The sequence below is a fragment of the Mesoplodon densirostris genome, chromosome 8, assembly GCF_025265405.1.
Source record: "Mesoplodon densirostris isolate mMesDen1 chromosome 8, mMesDen1 primary haplotype, whole genome shotgun sequence".
Classification (NCBI taxonomy): domain Eukaryota; kingdom Metazoa; phylum Chordata; class Mammalia; order Artiodactyla; family Ziphiidae; genus Mesoplodon; species Mesoplodon densirostris.
This window is the reverse complement of record NC_082668.1, coordinates 45,218,140-45,235,156: the sequence shown is the minus strand read 5'-3', so window position 1 is coordinate 45,235,156 and position 17,017 is coordinate 45,218,140. Positions and strand designations below refer to the sequence as shown.

The window sequence follows — 17,017 nt, the reverse complement described above, 5'->3', positions numbered from 1 at the left end:
GGATGGGTGGAGCCTCATTAGCATGAAGCTCACAGGACTCATGCTGGGAAGGCTAGTGATTAGGATCCTGGAATGTTCTCCGGGAAGGACTTGCCTCATCTCTCACATGAAGGAGCAGGCACCTATCAAAAGGGTTCCAACCAACATGGGAGTCTCTTTCTGGATTCTAGACCTTCCTGTTGCAGTTCCTGCCTACTTCAAGGTCTTTTACCTTCCCTCCAAGACACCAAGGTCTAGTGCGAGGTCTCACTACTTCCCTAAGGAATGCCAGACTGTTTGGGTTTGGAGATCCCACAACCACAGACTATCTCTGCTAAAAAGTGAGGGAGGGCACCAGGAAAATGCTGGATTTCACTGTAGAAAAGTCTTCCTCTGAAGCCTGAAGAATTGAGATTTTTGTACACATTTTTAGACAGGCTGGCAACCTCCCCATAAAACAACCCCTCAAATGGGGAGGGAGTGTGCTTTTTTTTTCTTGTGCTTTTAATAAAAGCAATCTATGTGATTGTCTTGAGTGAGAAAGTGATTTTACACATGGTGCCCAGCTACCTGGAAAATGTTCAAAAGAGCTGTGATCTCTGAGTCCAAACTTGGACAGGTTAGAACCGCTGTTGTCAGTAGGTTTCTTTGATGGAACTGATGAGTCCATGAAAGAGGAGGATAGTATTTTCATAACTGGTTCATCTGTAAGATGTTCTTGTTTTATAGATAAGACTCTGATCATTGGTAATTTCTGCTAGTTTGCCAAAGTGGGATTTAAATGCTTCAACTTTACTTGGCTATTTAATTATCAGATTAATAACTTTGATTTCCTGATGCTCAAGATAAGAAAATCCCCCGTGGATATTTCAGTCAACTGACTGAATCCATTTTGTTCATTAGCCCTTAGTTAGATTTGTGCCTTTAAAGTCTCCCTATCTGCACTGAAATGGCTTTTCTTTCTATACCTATTTCTTCCTCCACTTTCTTAAGGAGTACCTCTTCCCTACCCCTCAAAGTAGCTGGAGAAAGAATGGCTAGATAAGATGTGTCCAGCTCTCTTGCCAGAGCCTTTGGAGACATAGTGCACTGTTTCTTTGCAAGGTTGTGCAGGTTCTAGGCTCTGGATGGGCAGAAAAGAGGGGAAAAGAGTGGCATGTAAGAATCTAAGGTAACAGAGAGCACAGACTCATATAATTGGAAGGGATCTTAGTTATAGACCATTTAGTGTAGGGTCCTCCCCAGGGACAGCCAAACTCCTTTTGTAGTGATGCAGGCCTCACTGCTTTGTAAGGCGGCCTATGGACTTTGTTACACAGGTTTGGGAACAAAAGTTCTTCCTTACCTAGAGGTGAATTCTGCCTCTATGTATTCGTCTTAACTCTGCAGTCTGGGACCTTACCAAATGAGTCTACTTTCTCTCCTACAGGACAATCACTTTTAATTCTTTGAAGTCATCCATCAAAGCTTCCTAGGGCTAAAAATCCCTTTTCTTTAAAAATTTCTCATGTGATACACATTCATTTATTCATTCATCTAGGAAATAATTCCTGAGTACCTACTAGGTGAAAGGTACTGTAGTAGGTACTAGTGATACATTGGTGAGCCAGACACCATTCCTGTCCTTGTCAAGTTTATAGTGTAGTACAGGAGATAAACAATAGCTCTACGCTATATATGTACATACGTCTAAATGTATACATGTATACATACAATTTATATACAAAACATTAAGTGTAGTGAAGTGAGGTATACACTTGTAAGGGTGCTTATACGAACATGTACCAGGAGGATTGAATTTCGTGCCCAAATTCCTCACTGTCATGGTCATATTATTCCAGAATCTTCCCAGTTTGTCAATATGCTTTATAAAATTGCATCCCAAGAAGTAAACAGAATACTTCAAATTTGCTCCTGGTTATTGTGAAACTATTGCCCTCTTAATGTGGATACTAGACTTCTATTAATGTGGTACATGTATTGACTCATATTGGTCTTTTCATCGAGCAGGATGTTATAGGTTTCTTGTATATTAACTTCTGTTTGGTCAGATTTTCTCAGTTGGGTATTGTTCAACAAAATTATTTTAAGCCTACGTGTAGAGTCTTTTGTTTATGATTCTCTTCCCTCCCATAGAACCTCTGCCATGCCATTGGGAAATAATAATAGTAGCTAACTTCCATGAGCACTTACCATGTGTTGGGCATTGTGGTTAGCATATTGCACGTATGAGATAAGTATTCTTCTTATCCCCATTTTTATGATGGGGAAATTGAGCCACAGAAAGGTTAAACAACTTGCTTAAACTTACACAGTGAGTAAGTGGCAGAGCTGGGATCTTGAATGCAGGTGGATATATAGCTCTAGAGACCCCATTTGTCTTAGCTCAGGCTGCTGTAACGAAATACCAGAGACTGAGTGATTTAAACAACAGACATTTATTTCTCATAGTTCTGGAAGCTGGGAAGTCCAGTCAAGGTGCCTGGTGAGGGCCTTCTTTCTGTGTCCTCACATGGGAGGGGAGAGTTTAAAAGTGAGCCTGAGCAGGCTCTGGTCTTCTTCCTCTTATAAGTACATTAATCCCATCACCGAGGTCCTACCCTCATGTCGTCATCTAAACCTAGTTACCTCCTGAAGGCCCCATCTTGGAGGTTAAGGTTTCAACATATGAATTTCAGGGGGACACAAACATTTAATCCATGGCACCATTTTTATCCACTATGCTAAGCTGTATCTTCATACTTTGAACATGATTCTTTTTGAGTGCCATTAAACCCATTGCCCTTGTTGGTAATTTTTTTTTTAAACTAGCCTCCAGTGTCTCTTTAAGGCAGGGATTATGTTTTCTTCATCTCTGTGTCCCTATAGCCTGACTTAATGCCTGGGACTCATTAGGCAATCACTACATATTTGAATGATTGAATAAATGCCATCCTCCAACCCGAGCCCCCTTCTGTGTCTTAATTTAAGAAATTGACAAAAATACTGAATCGGACCAGGACAAAGACTGATCCTGACAACTGAAAATTGAAATATAGTTAATTCATTAAAAGTTAATTTGGGGGAATTCCCTGGCAGTCCAGTGGTCACGACTCTGAGCTCTCGCTGCCGAGGGCCCGGGTTCAATCCTTGGTCGGGGAACTAAAATCCCATAAGCCTCGTGGCACGGCCAAAAAGAAAAGAAAAAGTTGTTGTGTTGATTAGTTCTGGATCATCTTTCTTTATCTTTCTATATTCTCTTTAGGGCGGTCACAGCTAGTCTCAGATTATGTTTTTGCCTCCTAAACTGTACACTCCACTCAGTACCTCTTACTTTGTCTTCCAGCTTACACATCCAGTACCTGCTTGACAAGTCTATGTGGGTCTCTCAGAGGCATCTCAAACTAAGCATGCCCTAAATCGAACTTTTGATTTTACCCTCCTACCCAAACTTCCTGGTCTCAATAAATGGGACCACCCATCAGCCTAGTTTCTCAAGCTAGAGATGTAACAGTCATCCTTGATATTTTCCTTTCCTGTATCTTCCACATGAATCCCATTTTCTAATCCTGTCCACCCTACCTCTAAAATATATCTCATGCCAAGTTCTTTCTTCCTTTTCTTTGTATCCATATGGCGACTCTAGTTAGACTAAGCCACCAACCATTACTTCCTTTGAGGACTGTTTGTAGCAATATCTAACAGGTCTCTTCTTTTCCCCCTATGCTTGCCTACAATTTTTTTTCACAGACACCAAAATGATCTGTAAAACTGAAAACTGGATCAAACCCTTGGCCTGTTAAAAAAATTTTGTTTCGAGTTACCTTTTTGTGTGTGTGCATGGTGAGAACTTTTAAGATCTACTCTCTTAGCAACTTTTTTATTTAGCCTCACCGCACGGCATGCAAGATCTTAGTTCCCCCACCAGGGATCGAACCCATGCTCCCTGCAGTGGAAGCACAGAGTCCTAACCACTGGACTGTCAGGGAATTCCTCTGAGCAACTTTTAAGTATACAATACAGTGTTAACTATAGTTGCCATGATGTACATTAGATCCCTAGAACTTTATCTTATAACTGGAAGTTTGTACCTTCTGACCACCTTTCACCCATCTCCATTTCCCCCTTCTCCTTCCCAAACCAACAATCTACTCTTCTCTTTGTTTCTATGAATTTGTCCTTTTTTTTTTTTTTTTTTTTTTTAGATTCCATATATAAGTGAGATCATACAGTATTTGTCTTTCTCTGACTTATTTCAGTTAGTATAATGCCTTCACGGTTCATCTGTGTTGTCACAAATGGCAGAATTTCCTTCTCTTTTTTTTTTTGGCTGAACAATAGTTGTGTGTGTGTGTGTGTATATATATATATATACACACACACACACACACAGACACACACCACATTTTTCTCTATTCATTCGTCCATAGACAGACACTTACTTGTTTCCATTTCTTGACTATTGTAAATAATGCTGCAGTGAACATGGGAGTGCAGATATCGCTTCAACATAGTAATTTTTTTTACTTTGAATATATACCCAGGAGTGGTATTGCTGGATCATATGGTAGTTCTATTTTTAATTTTTTGAGGAACTTCCATACTGTTTTCCATAGTGGCTGTACCAATTTACATTCCCACCAAGAGTGCATAAGAATTCCCTTTTCTCCACATCCTCTCCAACACTTACTTCTTGTGTTTTTTTGATATTAGCCATTCTGACAAGTGTGAGGTGGTATCTCATTGTGGTTTTGATTTGCATTTCTCTGATAATTAATGATGTTGAGCATCTTTTCATATGCCAATTGACCATCTGTATGGCTTCTTTGGAAAAATGTCTATTCAGGTCTTCTGCCCATTTTTTAATCGGATTGTTTGGGGTTTTTTTGGTTGAGTTGTATGAGCTATTTATGTATTTTGGATATTATCCCCTTATTGGTCATATTATTTGCAGATATTTTCTCCCATTCAGTAGGTTGCCTTTCCATTTGTTAATCATTTCTTTTGCTGTGCAGAAGCTTTTTAGTCTGATGTAATCCCACTTGTTTATTTTTGCTTTTGTTGTTTGTGCTTTGGGAGTCATATCCAAAAAATCATTGCCAAGACCAGTGTCTTAAGAGTTTTCCCCTATGTTTTCTTTTAGAAGTTTCACAGTTTCAGGTCTTATATTTAAGTCTTTAATCCATTTTGAGTTAATTTTTGTGGGTGGTAGTTAATTTTTGTCAGTTCCATTCTCTTACATGTGTATATCCAGTTTTCCCAACACCATTTATTAAAAAGACTGCCTTTTTTCCATTGAATATTCTTGGTTCCTTGTCAAATATTAGTTGACTGCTTATGCATGGGTTTATTTCTGGTCTCTTGATTCTGTTTCATTCATCTATGTGTCTGTTTTTATGCCAGTATCATACTATTTTGATTACTGTAGCTTTGTAGTATAATTGGAAATCAGGGAGTATGATGCCTCTAGCTTTGTTCTTCTTTCTCAATGCTGCTTTGGCTATTTGGGGTCTTTTGTGCTTCCATATGAATTTTAGGATTGTTTGTTCTATTTCTGTGAAAAATGCCATTGGAATTTTGACAGGGATTGTATTGAATCTATAGATAGCTTTGGATAGTATGGGATGTTTTAACAATATTAATTTTTTCTGTTCACGAATGTGAAATAGCTTTCCATTTGCTTGTGTCACTTAAATTTCTTTCACCAATGTCTTATCATTTTCAGTATACAGATCTTTCACCTCTTGGTTAAATTTATTCCTAAATATTTTATTGTTTTTGTTGCTATTGGAAATGGGATAGTTTTCTTTATTGCTTTTTAAAATTATTTATTGTTAGTATAAAGAAATGCTACTGATTTCTGTATGTTGATTTTGTATCCTACAACTTTACTAAATTAGTTTATTACTTCTTACAGTCTTTTTGGTGGGGTCTTTTGGATCTTCTGTACATAAGATCCTGTCATCTGTAAACAGAGACGATTTTACTTCTTCCTTTCTGTTTCTGATGCCTTTTATTTCTTTTTCTTGCCTAATTGCTCTGCCTGGGACTTTCAGTACCATGTTGAATAGGAGTGGAGAGGGTTGTCTTGTTCCTGATCTTAGAGGAAAAGCTTTCAGCCTTTCACCATTGAGTATGATGTTAGTTGCATGCTTGTCCTGTATGGCCTTTATTATGTTGATGTATACTCCTTCTTTATCTAATTTGTTGAGAGTTTTTATCATGAGAGGATGTTGAATTTTGTCACATGCTTTTTCTGGATCTATTGAGATGATCGTATGACTCTATTCTTTTATTCTATTAAAATGTGATGTATGTGTTAAATGTGAGGTATCACATTTATTGATTTGCATGTGTTGGACCATCCTTGCATCCCAAGGATGAATTCCACTTGATCATGGTATATGGTCCTTTTAATGTGCTGTTGAATTCAGTTTGCTAGTATTTTGTTGCGAATTTTGGCCCTTATATTCATTAAGGATATTGACCTATAGTTTTCTTTTCTTGTAGTATCCTTATCTGGCTTTGGTATAAGGGTAATGCTGGGTTTGGAAGAGTTCCCTCTTCTTTGTATTGCAAGAGTTTGAGATAGTTCTGGTCCTGGGCTGTTCTTTTTGGGAGGTTTTTGATTAGTGATTCAATCTTCTTAGTAGTAATCGGTCTGTTCAGATTTTCTATTTCTTCATGATTCTAGGAACTTATCCATTTCTTCTAGGTTGTCTAATTTGTTGGCATATAATTGTTCATAGTAGTCTCTTATGTTCCTTTATTTCTGTGGTATCTGTTGAATGTCTCCTTTTTCATTTATAATTTTATTTATTTGAGCCCTTTTTTCTTGGTTAGTTTGCCAGTTTGGTTTATTTCTTCAAAGAACCAACTTTTAATTTTGTTAATCTTTTCTACTGCTTTCCTGTTCTGTTTCATTTATTTCTGTTCTAATCTTCATTATTTCCTCAAAAAAGCTGTATCTTCTGCTAAGATTGGGCTTAGTTCTTGTTTTTCTAGTTTTTTGAGGTATAATGTTCGGGTTTTTTTTTTAAGATCTTTCTTTTATTCTTGATGTATGCATTTATAGCTATAAAATTTCCTCTTGGAACACTCTTGCTGCATCTCATCAGTTTTGGTATATTGTTTTTCCATGTTTGTGTGCCTCAAGATTTTTTTTGCATAAAAATATTTAATAGTTTCCATTGCACCAAAATATAAGCCAAACCCCATGTGCCTGTTACACAAGATTCTGCTTGATCTAGCCTCGACCTTGTTCTTCACCTTCCCCTCATGCTTTCCCCCCTTCTAATAGCAGCTCATGTTACTTTTCACTAAAAGGCTTGCTGTTTATTGTATGTAGCCAATGTCATTATATAGAGTTTCCCACCCCTCTTTAGATCATTCATTTGAACTCTGGGTATAGGCTCTTACCACTGTTTACTCAGAAATTTGTGATATCTTTGGTTGTTTAGGACTCTTTCTTTCCAGTAAGAACTTTAAGAGGATGTTGGTATCTTGGGGGAAAGTTTTTGCTCCTTCCGAGTCACTAACCAGTTCTTTTCTTGTGAAACAGAATTTAATTCTTAGAAGCAATACAGCTTCTTGTTTGCTTCCAGGTTAACCAGTGAAAATGATGGCAAGGCAAGTTAAAAACTGTGTCCCTTGACAGAAGTCAATTGTATTGGTGAGGTATCTCATGCCACCTACCCCTACCTCAAGCCCTTTGACTGTATCTACAAGCCTATTCATTTCACATGTGTTTCCTTTTTTAAAGCATAAGGAAGAGATGAAAATATTCCTGAGCCTATTAACTTTTTTAGATTTTTACTCATTCTTCATCATGTCTGAAGATTTCTTTGAGTATCTGATTGTTTCAGTTTGTTCCTGAGTGAGTCATCAGAAGTGGGTTGTAGTCACTGGTTTGATTGGTATTGGCCAGTTCTTCATCTCCTCTGGAACATGTGTTCCAAGAAGACAGCACATCCACTCATGAACCATGTTAGTATATGACCTCCTCCTTCTCAGAGAGTTGTAAACCATACTGCTTCCTCCTGGAGCAAAATTCCATCTCCTGGTAGGCTCGTGTACCTTCTTTACTGAGAAACTGAGTGGAGGTTGCTGTTACTGTTTCATAGGGAGGGCATTCATTCTTTTCTGAGAAAAACAAAAACACCTTTTTCCTCTGGTGGAAAATCTAGTGGCACATGGAGTTCATTCTTCTTTTCTATATTTTTCTCTTCTCTTTTCTATTTTTCTAGTCAATAACTTGTCCTCTTTGTTTCAGTGTCCCATTCACCACTTGAAATCCTATCGTTTTCCCTGGATTTAGTCCTTTCTAGGACCCCTTTGCCCTCTGTCATAAGCTGAAGAATGGACAGCTGCTTCACAGGGTCATCACCTCCTCCTCTGGTAGGAAACTCTGTTTACAGGTGCTGCTTCAGTAAGAAGCTGGAGGGGGTACCACAGACACCCTGGAGCAGTACGTCTCAAACCTTCCACCGGGTTCCCTTCTCTTGCAGTCTGCTGCTGACCGATACCAGAAAAATAAAATAAAAGAAGACATAGAAAATTCAGGCCCCAATTTCTGGTTTTAGTTTCCACAGACAAAATAAACTACCAAATTGCTACAAAAACTTCTCAGTGCCCACTCTCATGTGTAGATAGACCAGTAGCAGTCCATGGGCCAACCAGCTTTTGAGTAGTGCTGGTCCTCAGACCGTACTTTGAGTAGCACTGTCCAGAAGTCACTCCGAGCATTTGTCTTGTTTTTGAGCTACTGTGCTTTTTAGATCTGGTGATGTTTCACTTGTCCATTATCACTAAAATCCTGGTGCTGGGCAGTGGTCACTACTCCTGAGAGCTGCTGTTTTTAAATATCTACTCAGCTGTACTCTTTGGTAGCTGCTCAGCCCTTTCTTTACATTTATAGATCCCAATAGCATCTCCTACCTCTCCATTTCCATAGAGACATTTAGTGTTTTACTTAGGTATTCCCATCTTTTTCTACTTTTCTTTCTTTTTGAAAGCAGGGGTACAGAAATTGTTTCAAATTGTATTAAGGTTTTAATTGTCATCAGACTATAGTTTTGAGTAAAGCATAGACTTTGTGTTGTTTAATGTCTCTGTTTCATGGAGATTACTTACGGGGAAATGAAATGATGGAAAATAATACAGAGATTGCAGTACAGTTTGTGAGGAATTTCAAGAAGAGGTTTAATCTCAATTCTGTGGGGAAGAGGAATGCCAGGCCATTTTTGAAATGTCACATTATCTTAGTCACCAAATTTTTTTTGAATACATGTAGCTATTAGCATTTTTGTGTTAGTGAATGAATGAAAGAAGAAGAGAACTAACATTTATTGAGGGCCTGGACCGTGCTATGTACTTATGTATAGTATCTCTTTTCAGTGAGAGTTTTTGCTTAATAGTATATACAGAACCACCATGTAGTATCAGAGGGCTCATTTTATAAGAAGTAATTAAGTTAACGAGGTTGTAAACCCCCCTTGGCAGATGATGATATTATTGGTCTTAAACACTGGAGACACTCTTACACCGTGGGGTTGTATAATGTGGGAACTCAGGGAAAGGCGTGAACATTTTGAATCCTTTGGGGTCCTATTTAATTCATTACTGCTGTGCTAAATAAAAAATTCATCATGCCTCATAAAAGTGCCCAACTATTTCTAGGCAGTGAACTCACAATTCACTATCATGAATACAAATAGTTTGTGGAAAATCATTCAAGCACTGATGGGGGCAGGGAGGCAGAACATGAGAGAACCATCATAACTGCATTTTTCCAAGGACATCAGAGTAAACTGTGGGCCTGAGAAGATGATCCTGATATAAAAAAGCATTATAAATTATTTGATTTCTAATTTTACAGTTACATCAGTTTCTAGGAACTCTGCAGCCATCTGCTAAAAGAGTTACAAAGCCTGCCTTGCTCACTAAGACCCTTGGTTCTGAACCCCATATGACCTTGTACTGCTTTACATCTGTGATAGTTTTCTGACTCGGTCAGCGACAGAGATGTGACTGGCTGACTGTAGCCTAAACATCCATGAGCGTTTTACAATGCTGAATATCTCCGCATGGAAGCAGAATAGCTAAGCAAGCTCAAGGCCAAAATGTCGTGAGCTTTGTTTTGTTTCTTCCTCATGTGAAAGAGGCCTCTCTTGACTCACGTGTTTTACATGAATTATCAGATTTTGTGGCCAACTTTCAGAAGCAAAGCAACTTACATATAGTTGTATTTCAATAAAAACATTGCCATTCATGATTCCTCTTGGGGCAGAGGCTGTGTTTCTCATTGCAAGACCCATGTTTTTGGTACAGTGATTGGGGCAGTTCCCAGCTGCCTGTCGGGTCAGTTTGGATGTGCTGCAGCTGGGTGATTTTGCAGCACTGCAGACTCAGGACTGCTAAAAAAGGGTGTTCTTCTATGTTTCAGAGTCCTTGTTTCATTGTATACAAACATGGCTTGCTTGATTTAGGCAGTCATACTCTTTAGGTCACTGGACAACCAGACCTTTGTAAGCATAGTCCCTAGAAAAACTTGGGTGTCTTAACCAAGGAGATAGAGAAGTATAGAAGTAGATAAATATGTCAGTATTTGTGTGTGTATAAATAAATGTATGGCTTTCTCTATGCTATACGACATATACGACATAGTTTATATGATATGTATGTGACCTATGATATTACTTGTATCTATGAATGCATGCATCGGTATTTGTTAACTCCTGGATAAATTTATTAGCCCTGAAAAAAAAAAAACTCAGAATAAGCCTTGCTTGTATTCCTACCTTATTTTCCTGACACAGTATCTGTGTGGAGCCTGCTCGATTCCATGCCTAGGTTTTCATACTTGCCCATGAGATTCCCATCCTTTTGTCCTCATGGTTACAGATGTCTTTCATTGTTTTCCCTTTCTCATTCACTGATTGCTATTTCACAATGTTTTCTTACATAAAGAATATTATAGTATATGAATTTATATGATTACATAGTTATATAATAACATATAGTAGATACTATTCACAACCCAGTGCAAGGTACCAGAGTATACAGAGTTAAATTACTTATCACTCTTACCTTAACAGGAATTTAAAATTCCCAGAATCACAAACGATCATCTATAACCCCTTTCCATTCTTTATAGAAATGAATTCTGGTCTAGATATTTTGGTCTAGAAATGTTTTGTTATAGGCCATTCGTTCATTAGTGCAGGATATCTGATAACCCTAGATGTTCTACTGTTTTCTGGTGAGAAGATATTTTGGCTTTGAAGACTTCATATTTTGTTTGTCCAACTCAATGCATTTTAACATTCAACATTCAAACATATATATGCGCATAAATCTACATATGTAAAGTATCTGTGAGTTAGAGAAAATGATGAACTAAGAATGAGTTCTAAGCAATGCTGTTATGATTTGCCAATTTTAAATGCCAGTGTTCTTATATCTGGAATGGCAGTGCTTTTCAGTATTTTGAGTACATGTGAAGAATACACCTTTTTGTCCTGATAGAATCCTTTTATATTTTTACAGCAAACATGCAAGACGTTGTCACTGAGAGTATGATTACTAGATTAATGTATTCAGTCTACTCAAAATTATTGCCTTGGAAAATGCTTAAGATTTTATGCTGTGCTTGCCAAGGTCATGTTTAGTTGGTTCCTATGATAGTCAACATGATTCAAGAACTAGGCTTTGCAGTATGGAGGAGGATGATAATTTAATTCTTGATTCTCCTCAGAAATACAATATTTTTCATTCATAGAGGTTATTACATAGAGTTTTGATTTGGATAAATATGTAAACATTTGGATAAAGATCCAAATTTATTTGAACTTTAGCACAGAAGAGCCAAAGGAAATGAAGCAGAAAACCTCATGAGATAACTGTTACTTCCTGTTTGCAGCATGGTGAAATATAATGAAAACAGTCCTATAAACTACATTGGACCTTGCAACTCGTCCATACAGGTTTACTTATTTTTTCTGAAGTAGTGACTATCTCATGAACTACTTGAGTTAAAGATCAAGTATTATGTCAGGAAAAAAATAATGAGTTGTCTCTTTTAGACAATGAGACTTTGGAGAAAATTACCCTTAATCCCAGCTTCCAAAAATGAATTATTAAAATGAGCACAGTAATAGAATTCCTGAAGATAGTTAAGAACCTGAGCATAAAATCTTTTTAACAATTTAGAAAGAAGGATCTTCGAAGTATATTTAAAAATGACATTTGAATTACTTAAATAGATTTAAAGTTAATAAAACTGATTCCTAGTTTCAATTTAAGTTAACCCATCTTTACATCTCAGTAGATATTGTGGGTTTATGTACAATTTAACAGCCATGTGATGTAGGTCCGATCCAAATTCCAATAGATCTGCTCCTGGCGCCATTTTTAAATAGATTTGACCCTGAGAAAATTTGATGCCATTTAGTTCAGGCCATTGAAAGGTCTCTGAGAGGTCAAATCAATTCTAGCAGCCACCAAAGAGTTCTCATTCTTGGTTGATCACCCCCGCTCCGTCTGCTCCCACACACATACACACTAAGCAGTTTGTCCATGGTGTCCATCCTGGACCAGAACAGGATTTCCAGAGAACTGGGTGTAGCCATGTATCTGAGGTTTGAGTTTCGGCTGCAGTGAGGTTCATAATCACTGGAATAAGCAATATAGGCTGGCCTGGACTTTTACTATTTCTTGCCAGTTTACCTAAAAGAAAACTTAGCTTTTCATGTAAAATATGTACATATATATTTGTGTGTGTGTGTTTGCCTCTATCTGGAGTTATTTTGCCTATAAATGCTTCCACACTTCTAATAGTGTAATGGGTAGGAAGGCTAGAAATTCAAGTCAAGGAAGAATATACAAAATACTTGTGAGAGCGTAGGTGGGGATGGGGAGCAAAGAATGCTGCTGAGAAAGCAGGATGATGAGAAAGCCTGGAGGTGAGTTGTTTCAGAGGCCAGACTGTAGGGTTAGAATGTGTGGGCAATGCAGGAGCGTTGGCCCACAGTTGGAGACCAGGTAGCACAAGATGTCAGGAATTTGCTGGGAGGGCAGCCTCACCTGACTTTGAAAGCCAGGGAGCCTAGAAACAAAGTATCCCAAAGTGACAGAAGAAGAGTTCCAGTGTGAACTGGTGGGTAGAGGAGAATGTTAGCACCAAGAAGTGAAATGAAATGTAATGGTATATAAACTCTGTTCATGACTGAGGCCAGTTCAGCCTGATGGAGCAGCAGAAGTGTGTCCATACAGTTCACCGGCCTTTAGATAGTTAAACCCTGAGAACGTTGGAAAACGTAGCTCAGGAACTTTACACAATGGAGGATGTGTTAAGGGACTGTGCCCTTTGGAAGGAGGACATTGCAAAGATGAAAAGACTGATGTTTCTCAGTTACAGTCTTTAAAAGGAGACTGCAGAAATCCACCATCACAGACCACCAGAGAATCTACTTGGACCCATTCTCGTTACCCAGAAAGCAAACTGGAGGGAGATTTAACGCCAACCATTGAAGAAGCACCCAGCATCCCACCACAATCCTCAGCTCCATGAGGTCATCTGCTTCCTCTGCACCATATTTGCTAGCACTCCCTTGAGAACTTTATGGGACCTGCATAGATTCTTGGTGCTCTGTGGCTCCTGTTGTTAGTTGATGCTTTGGGGTTGTATATAGGCCCTGAAGCACCCATTGGGCCATGCGCCCAAGGTCGCATTCCAACTGCTCATTTATTATTTCTTCAGTGGTGGGAAATGGGCTGGAAGTCACCTGCAGGTCTCCCAGTGAGAAAGAGCAGCGTTGAGATTTGTCCCCTTACACCCACAGGTAGGGGTACTGCCACTCACACCTGGGGAAGGCTTTCCTGCCCTCAGACAGTGGCAGCAGAGCAAAGAACTTGCAAGAAAGCAAGATTTGGGGAGATTGGTTTTTCTTGCCTTGACTGCCTGGACCTGGGCCCATGTTTTATTCTACTGACATTTAATAGTTGAGTATTTCCCAGATCCTGATTATGGAACATTAGAACTAGGACAGTTGAATGAGAAACAGATTCTATGGCAAATAAGCTTGGGAGATGGTGCATTCTCCATCTTTTTCCAGAGTTCCACAATGCACATGCTCCTTTAAGAAGCCATTTAAGGGGCTTCCCTGGCGGCGCAGTGGTTGAGAGTCCGCCTGCTGATGCAGGGGACACGGGTTCATGCCCCAGTCCGGGAAGATCCCACATGCCGTGGAGCGGCTGGGCCCGTGAGCCATGGCCGCTGAGCCTGCGCGTCCGGAGCCTGTGCTCCGCAGCGGGAGAGGCCACAGCAGTGAGAGGCCCGCGTACCACAAAAAAAAAAAAAAAAAGAAGCCATTTAAAAAGGAAACCTATTTCACTTCATCTAACTTACTGTGGCCCCAAATTCATTTGAATTTAGACTTCATTTCCCCTGAATATCTATTATCATTCCTTGGAACTCAGTATTAAAAGGTTCTGGGAAACATGCTGAGAGGAGACATGTACTAATAGGGGAAGGATAAAACCAAATTTGGCCCACCTTACCGGTGTGAGCTAAGAATTCTTCATATGCCTCTGGTGGCCTGCTTCTTTTAGCAGGGAACTTGTTCTACGATTGAAGCCTATGAAAACAACTAGAAGGTGCCCTGGAAGGTCTGTATTTCTCGTATTGAAATCCTTAAGATTAGTTGCTTAGTTTTTTAATCAGTTTGAAGAGTAATTAATTTAATCTGATTGTAAGCAAACCAATTTGATTTAGAAACTATTTTTGAGGAAGGGCAGTTAGTTTAAATTTAAAAAATACATTTGATAAAGATGCCCAGGTTGTCAAGTTAATTTTGACTTGAATCACCTATGTATAATATAGTAATTGTATATAAATGATTGCTCTTTTTAAAATTTTATTTTTTATTGAAGTATGCTTAATTTACAACGTTATGTTAGTTTCAGGTGTACAGCAAAGTGATTCAATTAAATATATATATACGTACATACCCACATACATATATATATATTCTTTTTCAGATTCTTTCCCATACAGATTATTACAGAATACTGAGTAGAGTTCCCTGTGCTATACAGTAGGCCCTTGTTGTTTATTTTATATATAGGAGTGTGTATCTATTGCTCCCAAATTCCTAATTTATCCCTCCCCTTTGGTAACCATAGTTTGTTTTCTATGTGTGTGAGTCTGTTTCTGTTTTATAAATAAGTTCATTTGTGTCATTTTTTAAGATTCCACATATAAGTGATATCATATGATATTTGTCTTTGTCTGACTTACTTCACTTAGTATGATAATCTCTAGGTCCATCCCTGTTGCTGCAGATGGCATTATTTCATTCTTTTATAGCTGAGTAGTATTCTGTTATTTGTATATACCACATCTTCTTTGTGCATTCTTCTGTCGATGGACACTTACGTTACTTCCATGTCTTGGCTATTGTAAATAGTACTGCAGTGGACATGTACCTTTTCGAATTATGGTCTTCTCCGGATATATGCCCAGGAGTGGGATTGCTGGATTATATAGTAGCTCTATTTTTAGTTTTCTAAGAAACAATTGCTTTAAGAAGATAGTCCTCCTCAGATTTTGTTGGCTGTGTTTACTCAGCCAATTTTTTAGCAACCCAGTGATAACCTTTAAGCACAATTCCTATTATATCTGAATCAATGACATGTCTGAATAGAAAGCATGAATATTTTTAAAGGTTTCCAAAACATTCTTTGCTCCCAGGAGTGAAGTCATTTGAAAACACTGTTAGTGGGCCTTCTCTCCCAAATCTTTTCCCCTGAAAGTTGAAAAAAGATTTCTGCTTAATTTATTAATATGGCTTGTTTTCATCCACAGAGGCCAGCAAGCTTGTTATGTCCTACGTAGCAGCTGTTTGTGGAAAAGGAGCAGAAGTTAATCAAGTCAAAGAACAGCTTTTACAGTCCAACCCAGTCCTGGAAGGTAGGATTTTCTGTGTACATTGGGTCAGTGTGACTGGAACGGTAAATCCAGTTTTCAGGGCACTTCTGGCACCTGGTGTGCTGGGAGGTGGGCTGGGAGGGGGAGAGTCAGATCCAGACCTGCTGAGCAAAAGGTAGCAGCATCCTAGGAACCCCTGGCTTCACGCACTTGAAGGAGGGAACACTTTACTCGTGTAAAAGGAGCTCTCCCACTTGCTATCATTTTTCTCCCTTTTAACTTTTATTTGAATTACTTACATTTTGCTTAATAATAATCAACTGATATTTGCCTTTGACTTGACAGCTGGGAGAAACTTGGTGGAAAAGAGCAATGTGAGGGCAGTGCTATTTTATCATTCAGGATAACACCCATGGCTGGTGATTTCTGTTGTCAGGGAAACCAAGGCTATGCCAGAGAAATATTTAAGGACCAGTTTTCTCAGGGTTACAAAAAGCCTAAACCTGACTTTAGAGCTCAAATTCTGTGGCTGGCCATCTGTGTCTGTTAGTCAGCTTGGGCTGCCATAGCCAAGTACCACAGATTGGGTGACTTAAACAACAGAAATCTATTTTCTCACACTTCTGGAGGCTCAGAAGTCTAAGATCAGCTGCTGGCAAGGTAGGTTTTCTTCTGAAGCCTGGGCTGGTAGGCAGCTACCATCTTGCCCTGTGCTCACGTGACCTCTTCTTTGTGTGTGTATATGGGAGGGGGAGGGGGGATGATGGGCAGGTGGGTGCTGGCTCCTGGCCTCATCTAATTACCTCCCAGAGGCCCCATCTCCAAATACCATTACATTGGGGGGTTAGAGCTTAAAGATATGAATTGGGGGGTGGGGTCGGGTAGGGACACAAACATTTAGTTCATAATACCATCCGGAAACAAAGCCAGAGATAAGTCCCCTTCTGCCATGGAGGTTGGCATAAACCATCAGTATAAACCCTCCTTATGTTGGAAATAGTAACTCAAAGCCTCTTCCGATGGCTGGAAAGCCCTTTGCCTTGCTTTATATTGTAAGCATTGCCTGCGTTGTCATTTAACACAGTTGTTGGGGTAGAGTAGGTTTCTCAACCTTGGTGCTGTTGACATTTT

At 38.9% G+C, this 17,017-nt stretch overlaps 1 protein-coding gene across 3 annotated transcripts in view; it reads left to right on the top strand.

Annotated features, from left to right (window-relative positions):
• The window catches only part of MYO1B (myosin IB), a 185,255-nt gene that overhangs the window by 88,724 nt on the left and 79,514 nt on the right, over positions 1 to 17,017 (top strand). For all 3 annotated transcript variants that reach the window (XM_060107000.1, XM_060107002.1, XM_060107001.1), the window contains exon 5: positions 15,824 to 15,928. In XM_060107000.1, the coding sequence (XP_059962983.1) occupies positions 15,824 to 15,928 (105 nt within the window). The remainder of the gene's footprint in view (positions 1 to 15,823; positions 15,929 to 17,017) is intronic.